Source organism: Aureobasidium pullulans, assembly GCF_000721785.1.
Source record: "Aureobasidium pullulans EXF-150 unplaced genomic scaffold scaffold_4, whole genome shotgun sequence".
In the NCBI taxonomy this organism is placed as follows: domain Eukaryota; kingdom Fungi; phylum Ascomycota; class Dothideomycetes; order Dothideales; family Saccotheciaceae; genus Aureobasidium; species Aureobasidium pullulans.
This window is the reverse complement of record NW_021941024.1, coordinates 785,037-796,939: the sequence shown is the minus strand read 5'-3', so window position 1 is coordinate 796,939 and position 11,903 is coordinate 785,037. Positions and strand designations below refer to the sequence as shown.

At 50.6% G+C, this 11,903-nt stretch overlaps 5 protein-coding genes across 5 annotated transcripts; 3 read left to right on the top strand and 2 right to left on the bottom strand.

The window, feature by feature from the left end:
• Positions 1 to 121: 121 nt before the first annotated feature.
• Positions 122 to 2,549, top strand: M438DRAFT_343475 (uncharacterized protein). Its single transcript, XM_029904991.1, has 3 exons — positions 122 to 387; positions 447 to 910; positions 967 to 2,549. The coding sequence occupies exons 1-3, from the start codon at positions 130 to 132 to the stop codon at positions 2,066 to 2,068; spliced, it is 1,824 nt and encodes a 607-aa protein (XP_029763273.1). The 5' UTR covers positions 122 to 129; the 3' UTR covers positions 2,069 to 2,549.
• On the top strand, positions 2,188 to 2,667 carry M438DRAFT_161850 (uncharacterized protein). The gene has a single exon (XM_029899051.1). It carries the CDS (start codon positions 2,307 to 2,309, stop codon positions 2,574 to 2,576), a length of 270 nt encoding a protein of 89 aa, XP_029763272.1. The 5' UTR covers positions 2,188 to 2,306; the 3' UTR covers positions 2,577 to 2,667.
• Positions 2,668 to 4,614: 1,947 nt separating this feature from the next.
• On the top strand, positions 4,615 to 5,180 carry M438DRAFT_332891 (uncharacterized protein; the record flags this gene model as incomplete). Its single annotated transcript, XM_029903549.1, has 3 exons — positions 4,615 to 4,761; positions 4,821 to 4,975; positions 5,057 to 5,180. The coding sequence occupies 3 exons, from the start codon at positions 4,615 to 4,617 to the stop codon at positions 5,178 to 5,180; spliced, it is 426 nt and encodes a 141-aa protein (XP_029763271.1).
• A 181-nt stretch (positions 5,181 to 5,361) lies between these two features.
• On the bottom strand, positions 5,362 to 5,835 carry M438DRAFT_268150 (methionine sulfoxide reductase B; the record flags this gene model as incomplete). The annotated part of the gene is made up of 2 exons (XM_029900231.1): positions 5,362 to 5,726; positions 5,781 to 5,835. The coding sequence occupies 2 exons, from the start codon at positions 5,833 to 5,835 to the stop codon at positions 5,362 to 5,364; spliced, it is 420 nt and encodes a 139-aa protein (XP_029763270.1).
• Positions 5,836 to 6,714: 879 nt separating this feature from the next.
• Positions 6,715 to 11,818, bottom strand: M438DRAFT_395321 (uncharacterized protein; the record flags this gene model as incomplete). Its single annotated transcript, XM_029909206.1, has 4 exons — positions 11,734 to 11,818; positions 11,196 to 11,680; positions 11,019 to 11,135; positions 6,715 to 9,296 (listed from the first exon to the last, which is right to left on the bottom strand). Exons 1-4 carry the CDS (start codon positions 11,802 to 11,804, stop codon positions 6,715 to 6,717), a joined length of 3,255 nt encoding a protein of 1,084 aa, XP_029763269.1. The 5' UTR covers positions 11,805 to 11,818.
• Positions 11,819 to 11,903: the final 85 nt, after the last annotated feature.

Below are 11,903 nucleotides of genomic sequence, written 5' to 3'. Positions count from 1 at the left end.
GTGTGGCATGGAAACATTGAGGAAACTCTGAGGAAAGCAAAATGATCGAGAACATCTAAAGACGTCGAATGACTCTCTCGGATTACACCACCGACTCGACTCAATCTCAAGGACGGAGCAGAAAAAACCATGGCGGAAGCGTCTTCTCAGACGCCGGCCACTGTGTCGACTCCCTCGTCGTCAGCCGCCGGCACAGTCACAGGGCCCGGTGCAGGCGCTCAAGGCTCAGCATCGCACGAACACTCGGCCAATGGCAGCCAGAACGGCCTTGACAACAGCGTGGACTCGTCGACCAAGGCTCCCAAGGACCGCAACTGCCCATTCTGCAACCAGGCTTTTACCTCTTCATCGCTCGGCCGCCATCTGGATCTGTACATCAAGCCTAAGGTGAGTGTGCCCGTCTCCATTCCTCCGTCCAATTGCCCTGCTAACCTCGACTCCCGCAGAACCCCAAGCCGGCCGATGGCATCCACGACGTCGAAAAGATCAAGGTCATGCGAGGCGGCATCACGAGACGCCAGCCGCGAAACAGCCTCAGGGCCAGTGCTAATAACAACAGCCGGCTGCAGCACGACGATGATGCTGGCAGCGACCGCGGCACTCCGACCGGCCAGTGGGCTCGCCGTATGACCATTTCGTCTCAGGACACAGCTGGCGGCGCCTCGAGCGCCATGGGCGTCAGCCCCGTCAACCTGCGCGACTCCCGTTTCGGCCTCAACACTACGAACTGGCAAGGCACTGGCGTCATCAACAACCTGCCTCCACGCATGTCCGATCCCTCGTCGTCCAACCGCATGACGGTTGCCCAGATTCAGCGCTCTTCGCAAGCCAAAGACCAAGATTCCCAAGATGATGCAAAGGCCGCCGAATTGGCTCTGCGTGAAGTCCTCGACAGTCTCGAGGCTGCTAGGTACAATTTTCGACTTTTTCCATTTTTCATCTCAATGCTGACACGCTACCTCTCAGACGTCGGGTGTCACACCAAGATGTCTTCAGCTTCGATTTCTGCTCCATGAACTTCCCTTCGCTGTGCCTGCATGCGCTGCCCGCTCCTCAGACCCTCTTCTCCATGACTCCCTTCGCCAGCACTGAATCCTGGTCGCTCGACGCTCCCGGTGACGCACAACTCGAGGCTCTTCAACGCCAGATCACTCAACGTGTCCAACAGAGCCCTAACCCCATTCCCGAGAAAGATGCCCGCAGGCTGCAGATGCATCTGCAAGCCGCCTGGAGCAACTGGTCTCAACTATCTGACAAGGACAAGAGCTCGACTTGGGGAATTGAGATCATGCGTGCCTTTGCTCGTGCTGATGAGCGCTCAAAAGAGAAGGACGAAGAATTGGTCAAAGCAAAACAAGAAATCGCCCAGCTCAAGGACCAGTTTGCTCGTCTGAGCAGTATGCAACTGCCCCGCGAGTTCCTCCTGCAGCCTCCCGTCTCCCTGCCCCTCGACCCTGCCGTCGTCTCCGAAATGTTGACCAAGGACGACCAATCTCGCGATTGGGACTATGACCGTATGATCGGCAGATGGAGAGGAGCCGTCAAGGCTTCAAAGCTTGGAGGTGCCACCGCCGCCTCTTCCCTACCTACACCCAATGAGCAGACAGCCACCTCGACCTCATCAGGCGCCCCTGCTGCTTCGGCAAGAAATCTGCAACCCGCTCCAGCTCAAATGCCTGCAACCTCCCCCTACGATGTTAGGGCGAGCCAAACCCCACTGCAGAACGGCCACGCATCTGCCCACGTTGCCCTTTCTCGCCAGATCAGCGCTCATCAGATTGATGACGACGAGGATGCCGATGCGGACGCTGACGCCGATGCAGATGCTGATGCCGACGCTGATGCCGATGCTGACGGAGAAGACGCTCCCATGACTAACGCACCGTGGGGCTCTCACCCTCAGCACAGCTTCACCGACACACATATGGGCGGCATGACCAACACCAACGGCAAGCGCCCTCCCCCATCCTTCGACCGATCCAACTCGAAGAACCTGAAAATGTACCATGATAGCCCTCTTCCTGACGCTGCCGATGTATTTGGAGCTCGTCCCGTCGGTCAGGTTTAGAAAGGCTGAACGACGCTGCATACGACTCGATACCACTATCCCATTCGAACTGTTTCCGCCATGACTCTCATGGCGGTCCACTGTACAGGGTTCACCAATGGGCCTGTTTGGTTAACTTTCGTATCCTTCTTCTTCTTTTTCTGTTTCCCCAACGTTTATTCCCCCCCATGCCTTGTTTTTCACCACAAGAACAGCGCACGCGGCGTCTCTTTCGAAAATCCTGTTGTATGTGTTGCTGATGCACAAGAGAGATGCCCACAACTTTAACGAGCCCTCGTCTTTTATTCCTTTCATTTTTCGACACCCCCACGCAGTACTTTATGAGAAATTTGAAAAAAATGCCCACTCCTCCCGCCTCTTATTCCCTTTGCTGTTCATTACACTTTTCATGCTCCTGGTTCTATGCTTTTTGTGGTTCCGTCCACACCCAGATTGCTATTCGTTTGCGCCGCGAAGATATCACAAGTGTGTTTGGAGGAAAAATTACCCCTTTGAATTGAAGCTCTGACGAAAAAAGATTTTTCTTTGTTTCCTTTACGTTATTGTATGCGGAGGAAGAAGAAAAGAGGTAGTTAGCCAACTAATTCTTAAGGCTTGCTCTTTCCTCTATCTCTTTTTGCGTGTTGATGCTGTTGAAAATGTGCTTTCTCTTTCGGAGGGGTATCTATATTATATGTCGTCTTCTTGATTATGTCGTTGCATGCCTTCCTTTACATGTCTTGTGCCATCTTCTTGATGCTCTTCTGCCTACATATATGCTTCGTCTCCTGTCGTGCTCGTATCAAGTGGTATAAAACAGAAAATGGAAAAAGTGAAAAACACAAAAGAAACTCCCAAGGCCAAATGCTCCCCTGAACGCCATCATGCAACTTCGTAATCCTTCTTCACTGATACGGTGATCAATTCAGCTTCGACACGCAACCTTCTTCGCTCGTTCTTTCTTTCGAGGGTTGAGCAAATCAGTGAGCACTCTCCTCATCACTGGTGTAATGGCTACCGCCTCCACGTCGAGGGAACCCGTTTTGCATCCACCAGATCAGGAAACCAATTAATGTGAGGAGGATGAAGAGGACGATGATTATTACGGCGATGACGATGTTGCGTTGCATGGTTGCGGTTGTGTATGCGTCGATCTGGCTTCGTGTGGATATGGAGTGATTGGCGGATAGTCGACGGTTGATGGTTTGGAGGTTGATATATTGATTGAATGATATCAGATGCAGCCGTGTAGTGGTCGGTAAGATTTGGATGCAGAGGTTGAGCTTGAAGTGATTGATCAAACACTCTTAGGCGTTTGTGCGAGTGTGATGTTCGTGTTTAAGTTGATAGAACAGATAGATTCTGTATGATATGCTCTTTGAATAATTATTTCAAAGGTATGGATATAATAGACAAAGTTCAAAAACACCGTTGAGCAGTTCTCTTCAATACAACGGTCCGAACAAGAAAGTAAAAGCCGTGTGGAGTTTTGTATCTTTTTACCTTGGAGCCTGCGAGGTGGTTGGTATGGCTGGCGTGGCTGGGGGCTAGTTTTTGGAAAAGGCTAGGGATTTGCACTGCATACAATCAACACCTTGTTTCACCTCCTGAATCTTGCATTTGATGGGTGTTGCCTTGATCTAATGTTATACGCGTGCTAGCTAACGTCATGTTTGGGAGCGAGTGAAAGATATCGTGTCGATGCAGGCTTCTATCTGTTGTTGAGGGGACAAGCGCACACTTGGGCGATGGAAAGCATGAGGCTAGACCGCATCTCGAATCGATTTAGAATTGCGCACACAATTTCGAAAAGCCTAAACATGATCTTCCCTTTCCATTGAATAATCGATCCTTTCCTGACATCTGTCCGAATCTCTCAGCCCTCATGCATTTCCACGATCAATTTTTCTTCCCATTTGTTTACTCGAGATCTGCAGCATGCATGTGAAAAATGCGGGGGCGGGAAAGCGTGGCTATTTAACCGCCTCCGACATGCAAACTTGGCAAGGGTCAGGGTGCGTCGTTGATTTCTTGGTGACGTTTTTTTTGGTCCATGCGTTCGTTCATTGGAAAAAGCTGCGAGCTGCACGCTGCAAGCGAACCCCTGAGCGTTTTGACAAACCATTCAACGGATTCTTGGACAAACTCGGCAGAGAGCATTGAGAGATATACATTGGAGCTTAAAAGTTATCCTCTGAGTATGTACATGTATGCAAACATCTTGCTGTTGAGGATTGTTTCCGATGCTCAAGTAGACCGCTCTGATATTGCTTTGGACCCGCTATAATGCTGCCAAATACTTCGATGCTAGAGGATGCAAAGGATTCAAATACGAAAGAGCCTACGTTAGAAACACCACTTGGCCCTCTCAAGGCAACAGAATAAAACAAAAGACACCAGAATAGCTACAGAGTCGTCAGGACAACATGAGGCAACAGAATAACATGAGTACAACACATGTATATCAATCGTAGCCAGCCAGTTCTAGGCTTTTGTTATCTTACAAGCAACTGCAATATACAATCTGCATATCATACCACAAAAGCATCACTTCCTATACCTCAATCATGAAATTCGTAACAATCGCCAGCGGCTTGCTGGGAGTTTCCACTCTTAGCCAAGCAGCCATCAATCTCACTCACTCCACCAACACCGACGGCACAGTAAACAAAGGCGACTTCGTCAGAATCTCATGGGAGATCGATGAAACTCTTGTCCGTTCTCATATCTCCATGTTCGCGCTGCAGAAATAGTACTGATGCTACGCAACTAGGATCTCATGCTCTCGTTCGTCAAAAAGGAGGATGACACAAAGAAGTGGCCTCTAGGTCATCGACCCATCTACACCATGTGGGGTGGCTTGAGATTGGACGAGGGCAAAGGCAGTTTTGGTTACAATATTCCTTCGGGCAAAGTTAAGGAGGGCCAGTAAGTCATTTCTTCCATTGCGAGTGTTTGCAGGAGCAGGCTCGAGAAGTATGTAGGCTGACCTGGTGGTGCTTGAAACAGATTGTATGGCTTCTATCTCGAGGGAAAGACGATCGAGGAAAGCCCGCTCGAGTTCAACAATCTCACCGAGTGGTTTGAGATGCACAAGTGGACGCCGCCGAAGAAGGAAGACCTCAAGTTGTAGCAATGCACGAGGAGACAAATGTGTTCAATGCCAAATGCTTGTTTCAATTATGATACCGAGCTCCAAATCCTCGTGTATGTACAAAATTATTCATCAGGTTCGTTGCCGTGTCGCGACTTCTTCTTCTATGCCTTCGAGTCCTTGACAGGGTCGTTCTTGTTGAAGGAAAGCGAGACACCGTTTACTGTAGCACGGTCAGCAGGTGCTCGGAGGGGAATTGAAAGATGTACATACCACAGTGACGCTCATCGGTAGGGGTAGGGTAGCCCTCGCCCTTGAAGACGTGGCCGAGATGACCGCCACAGTTGGAGCAGACAATCTCAGTGCGCTCCATACCGAAGGTACGGTCGGTGTGTCTTGTGACAGCTCCGGGGACGGCGTCGAAGAAGGCAGGCCAGCCGCATCCTGACTTGAACTTGTGGTTGGCCTTGTAAAGAGGTGTTTCGCAGCCAGCGCAGGTGTAGACACCCTCGGAAGGCATGTGCTTGTCAAAGTCGCTGCTGTAGGGAGACTCGGTGCCCTTTTCGCGGAGAATGCGGAACTGCTCTATACCAAACGATTAGAAGACTGTCGCATTGCCACCAGACAATCGTAACGTACCAGGGCTAAGCTGAGCCTGCCACTCCTCCTTGCCCTTCTGCAATGGGTAGGTCATGTTGTTGGATGAGGAAGATGTTCCAAAGAAAACTCCGAGGAAAGGAATGCTAGGAAGACCCAGTTTTGCGGTAGGTCGAAGAGCTGGTCTCAATGGAGGAGGTGCAACTCTGAAGGTGGCGTTCGAGAAAGCGTAGAATGTGCGGACGATGTTCGGGAAGGAAGGCAAACGCATGGGTGTTTAGATGCAGGCTTTGGAGGTGTCGTCTCGAATATATGTCAGTGATCGAGGGTGGCCAAAGTCGTTTGGAAGAGAGCGGAAACAAAGAGCTTCATGGATATCATAACGTCATGGCCTCGGCCCAGTCGGACTTTGCCGCGAGTCAGTGACCAACACTTTTCGCTTATGGTATCACCCTGTCTGGATATGTTGTCGCACATAACACGACCGATATCTGTCTGCAGGTCTTCAAAGTCATCCAGCTGAAGCCTTAATGCATTCGAGGTCTCTGGAGAGTGTTTTTGCGAATGCCATGCGGTCGTATCTTGATTGAGAGATAGCATTGTTGTTTACGGCTTCCACTCTCGGACACTTGACTGGACATGATTTGCTCTTCATCAACCATGTGAAGAAATCACCGACGAGAGCATTTGACAATTGGTCTCAGCACACAAGGAACGCTCTGTTCTATTTGAAAGGTCGAAGTACGATTCGAAAATGATTTGAATGTTCAAGGTTATGTCAACTGCAGCAGCTGTCTACATCCCAAACGCCACGCAGGCAGGCCACATCGACCTTACAGATTATAGTCCGCCCTCTTTTTGATTTCCTGACTCCTTTCCCACATGAACCTAACGCTCAAAGTCGACCTTCGATCCTCGCTTTCCTACTAGCCTGGATGAGTCCTCGTCGCTCTTTCGTGAGATGACCGAGATGTAACTATGAGATACCCAAGCCAAGGCCCTTGGGATCCGATGGTCCACTTATGCTGCCACTAGCCACACTTCCACCAGTGACGCTGCTGCCAGTGATACTACCTGCGGTGCCTGTACCATCACTACGTCCTCTCTCACGGATGCGACGACCTTCCATGAGACCACGTAGTCCGCGCTTCTGAAGACCGATAACATGGCTTTGACCACCATCCCAAACCTCCTCATCGTCGCGACTTCCATGACGGCTGCTTGTTACGCTGTATGCTGAACCAGTGGTGGAGGCCGAGTCTGGCACGTCCTCGTCCTCTTCGGTCAAACTTTCTCCACGAAGAGTGGTACGTGTGGTGCGGCCATTGGCCATCTCGGTATCGACACGCAGTGGATTACGTCCACCACCGTTACCATTGAGAGACAATCCCTCGATACCAGCAAGGCTCTGTACACGAGGTGGGTGAACACTGGTACCAATGTCCTTGAAGGCGACACCCTTGCCGCCACCAGCAGCCATAGCTGCAGCATTGAAGATGGCTGCAGCATTACGACCATCCAATGTCTCATGTAATCTCTCTGTCACTTCTTCAGCCAAGCCGTCGATCTCGTATGGTCGAGCAAGCTGAAGCAGAGAGCAGAAGATCTGAGGTGTTGCAAGATGCGAAGGCTGCTGGGGAAGAGAGCCAGTGTATAGATAGTGGATAAGTGCTTGAAGCGCCGGGACTGTGTGGGGAAGATACAAAGTTCTTGGACGAGAATTAGGCGGCATGTTTCTAACATCAGCGGGCTCTAACGTCATTGTGGTACCGGTCATGCTGTTGGCTGTGAGGGTTGATCCATTGGAAGTAAGTGTAGGCGTGATGGTGATGCTAGAGTTGCGAGACGCCATTGTGGCAGGTCTGAGAGTTGCAGTCTCGCCACTTTCGTTGGGCCCAGCACTTTCGCGTACGAGCTGATTGAAGAAAGGACCCCACCTGCGTCCAACAAGGCGTGAATTGACAGGGAGACGAGTGCCGTCAATAGCGAGGAAGTCCATATCGCAAAGCTCACGCGACTGAAGCATCATCTCGCCCAGCTCCTCAGCACCACTGTATAGCCTTCTACCACCTGCCGAGCCTTCGGAGCCTGGCTGGTATTGCGGCGCGCTAGCTGACATGTAATCTGATGTAGGCCAGGCTTTTCTGGGGTTGTCGTACAAACCAAATGCCTCGAGCTGCACCACGCACATGTTGTTGAAGTTTAGACGACGATTGTTATAATCATCCACCAGGTTGCGCTTGCGGTTTCCAAGGATGATGAAGGAGTTTCTGCGCTCCCATAGAACACCTCTGTTCCAGCTTCCTTGGCTAAAGATGCTACTGCCACTATCGATGCGTGCCCATGTCAATGAGCGAAGATCCAGAGCCCATAGAGAAAACTCTTGTTTTGAAGATGTCAAGAATGTGCCGGCTACAACAAAGTTGTTACCGATAACACCGCCTGTGGGGAAGCGAAGTCCAGGGGGCGTTACTGTGCCCTGCATCTGCTTATCGACAAGAGTGCCATCACGATTGCGGACCTGTAGCTCGAGCTTGACATCCAAGAAGTTGTAGTTGGTATAGATGAGCATTGCTGAACCGGAAGCATTAAGCTCTGTGTCATCATCTTCGTCGTCATCATCGTAATCGTCCATTGAAGCCTCGTGGCCTGCACCAACCTTAGTACTCTCCATGCTGACCAGAGGTGTGACGACAGATCTGTATGCTCCACAGCTACGACCACCCATGGGCTTAGTCGAGGTCCATTTCAGACTGCGGAGATTGAAAACACTGATCTGTTCAATGTATTGGTTGTTGCTGTCCTGACCTCCCACGACGATCATCTCCGCACCACCCCTTCCATCCAGTTCCACACCAATTGAGCCCGAGTTCGGTTGAGGACCAGAAGGATTGTGGTGTATAGCGGATAGAGGCGCGTTAGAGGAGGCGAAGACGGCTCCAGAGGGAAGAATGGCGGCGCAATGAGCATAACGGCCCTGAGGAGCCTCTCCTGTGCTGATCTTCGTCCATGTATGTGAAGGGATATCGTACACGTGCACATCAGACATGACGCTGACCTGAGCGTCTGGAGACTCATTCTGAGCGGCGGGACCGCCTTCGGGCGACATGCCTCCGTAGCAAACCAGCTTGTTGTCTCCAAGAGAGCATACGCTGTGGAAGTATCTAGGAGGCGGAACATCGCCTTTGGTCTCGATCTTGGACCAATGTCTGCGGGGAAGGTCAAGCTCGTAAAGATCTGAAGTCAAAGTAGGACGAGATTTTGAGATTTTGCGACCTCCAAAAACGTATAACTTGTCACCGAGAATTGTGGTAGTAGCTCCTACGAGCGGATGAGGCTCTCTTCCGGTGGTGCGATGTACGTTACACACAAGTCCAGACAAATTTGCTGTAGCCGAGCCCGCACTCGGTGTCTGAGGAGGAACAGGTGAGCCTGTTGTCGAGCGACCGGGGTGACCGGAAGCATGGCTCATCGCATCCATCTCCGAGGAAGACTCATAGTCATCCCGTCTCGATGTGCCGGACAAGTGGCTTGCGACAGAGAGTTGAGCAATCGAGCCTTTCCTTGAATCCAGATAAGAAGGTGTAGGTGAAGCAATCAAGGAATCAAGCGTATTAGTGCGGCTGGAATTAGGTGGCTGCGCCATGATTGCTATAGACGTGCGTTCTTGCTCAAAGTCAAGATCTTCTGCCGTGTGAAAAGAGCTTGTAGAGAGACTGGGAACTGGTGAATGAGCTCGAGTCAAGTGAACATGTCGTAGCCGTTCGGCGCTATCAGGAGAGACGTTGGTGTTGGAATAGACAGATCCTGAGCAATTATGAGGACAAATCGTTGACGGTGAAGATGTTCCCACGATATCAACGAGTGTGATCGGTCCAACGAAACCGAGCTTAGGTTGAGGATCCCGATAATATTGAAAAGTAGAAGTCGAGCTAGAAAAGCAGATGCTAGGTTCCAGGGATTCAGGAGTCCTTGATTCGCTAAAAGTGTTGTGTACAACGATCGGTATATGTCTCGATCTTTGCGGGCTGGGTGTGCGTTCGCGGTGTGCTGCTGGATATGGTCCTGGTAAAAGAAGACTCCCAGTGGAATTCGCAAGAGCGTATGGGCCTGAGTTTGACGATGCCTCAACTTGGAGATAATCTTCTTTGTGTCTGAACAGGAGGTTGGAAGCAGTCCTCCTCAATCCTAGACCCGATTTGACACCTGTTGATGTCGACATGTTAGCGATATACAATCACAAAAATCGGTGACATAGAGTGAGTGAGCCTTGATATGCTCGATATCGGCGTGAATATGATGAGATAGTGCTGTCTTATTTCAGAGGGGAGAAACAGTCGACCAAGGCCCAGAGAGATGCGCGTAATCATAAGGAGCATCTGGTGTTGTTGAAACCTGGCATTTCGTCTTCCACGATTGTTCCCAAACCACCCCACTTGAAGACTTGATCTGCAAATATGTTCCCAACCATGGCTTGTTTGCGCCTTCCAAGGCATTTTGACTCTTTCTGCATCCTTGTATCCTAGAGCATGACCCAAACAAGACCAGAAGCTCAAGAAAGAAAAATGGTAACTTTTTCCGTGTGCGATTGCGCAAATGTATTGATCCAAACAGAGAGGGTAATGTTGTCAAAAGAAAAGGAGAAGGTTGAACCTACCACGATTGCGCAAGAGATTGTCGCCAATGGAACACCCGTCGGGATATCACCAAACAAATGTCGAATTGAATGCGGCTGTGCGAGGGCTTGTTGAACAACAATTCGACTGTTTGGAAGAAGGGAGGTGCAACGCTGGATGTGTTTCAGACTGCAGGACGGAGATTGCCGCACTGCGTTTCTAGACCAAGGGGCCCGGATGTCGTTTGATCCCGAAAACGGTAACATGCAGGTCTTCAGGACTGTTTGGAATTGGCCTTACGGATAGATGATAGCTGTGCTTCTTTGCAAAACAATCGTTTTTCCACCGACCCATTGATAGTGTGTCTTAATAGGAGATCTCATTGCTAGGGAAACTGCTCTACATTTCTTGAAGATGCCAAGACGTCAACATTCGAGGTGCGGTTACGGAGACCATGTCCGTCGCCGAACGAGGCAAGCCTGAAAGGCGTATGCAGATTCACATTTGTTGTAGGACCATTGAAACATTTGGTAGACATCAAAATCTTCATATCATCAAGGCTATTCGTATATATATAAGGGAGGAACCCAATTCCTCAACCGATCCGAAGAGCAGGGTATATCATTCGCTTTTTAACCGCAATAAACCATTTAGACGTTGGCACTGGTCTCCTCCTTGGGAAGAGTAGTGAATCTAAGGTAAGGCTTAACGATGTTGACCTTGGGGAAGATCTTCTGGGCCTCCTCAGTCTTGATCGAGGGGTGGACAATGACGTCGTCACCTGTTTACAAAGTCAGACTATCATTCACAGAACGCATTTTGGAAATGTGTAAAAACTTACCGGGAACCCAGTTGATAGGGGTGGTGATTCTGTGCTTGTCACCAGTCTGGAGAGAGTCGACAATGCGGAGGACCTCAGCAGTGTTGCGACCAGTGGAGGCAGGGTATGAGAGGATAGTGCGGATGGTCTTCTTGGGGTCGATGATGAAGACAGAGCGGATGGTGAAAGCAATGCCCTTGGAGTCGACATTGGTGGCGTCCTGGTGGTCGAGCATGTCGTAGGCGAGAGCGACCTGGCGCTCCTTGTCACCAATGATGGGGAACTTGAGGCTGGAGCCGCTGATCTCGTCGATGTCCTTGATCCAGCCACCGTGGCTGTCAACGGTGTTGGCGGAGAGACCGATGAGCTTGACACCACGCTTGGTGAACTCGGGCTCGAGCTTGGCGAAGGCGCCGAGCTCAGTGGTGCAGACGGGAGTGTAGTCCTCAGGGTGAGAGAACAGAATCACCCACTTGTCTCCAATGAACTCGTGGAAGTTGATGGGGCTGAAGTAAAGTTAGTTTCCACAGCAGGAAGCAAACAACAGTGGTGAACCTACCCGTTAGTGGTGTCGGCATCGAAGTTGGGGGCAACGCTGCCGAGGCGGAGGGGCTCAGGTCTCTGGGACATCTTGAATGTGATTGTGTGTGAAGTGGTAGAGGAAAGGAGGAGTGGTTTGTGTGGAGGACAACAGAAAGAGAGCTCCGAAGTGGGGTGGAAGTTGAGGGT

Excerpts from the sequence above, each read along its gene's own strand:
- M438DRAFT_343475 (XM_029904991.1), top strand. The coding sequence starts at position 130 with ATGGCGGAAGCGTCTTCTCAGACGCCGGCCACTGTGTCGACTCCCTCG. Across the intron at positions 388-446 it reads ATCTGTACATCAAGCCTAAG|AACCCCAAGCCGGCCGATGG; the intron begins GTGAGTGTGCCC and ends CGACTCCCGCAG. Across the intron at positions 911-966 it reads GACAGTCTCGAGGCTGCTAG|ACGTCGGGTGTCACACCAAG; the intron begins GTACAATTTTCG and ends GCTACCTCTCAG.
- M438DRAFT_161850 (XM_029899051.1), top strand. The coding sequence starts at position 2,307 with ATGCACAAGAGAGATGCCCACAACTTTAACGAGCCCTCGTCTTTTATT.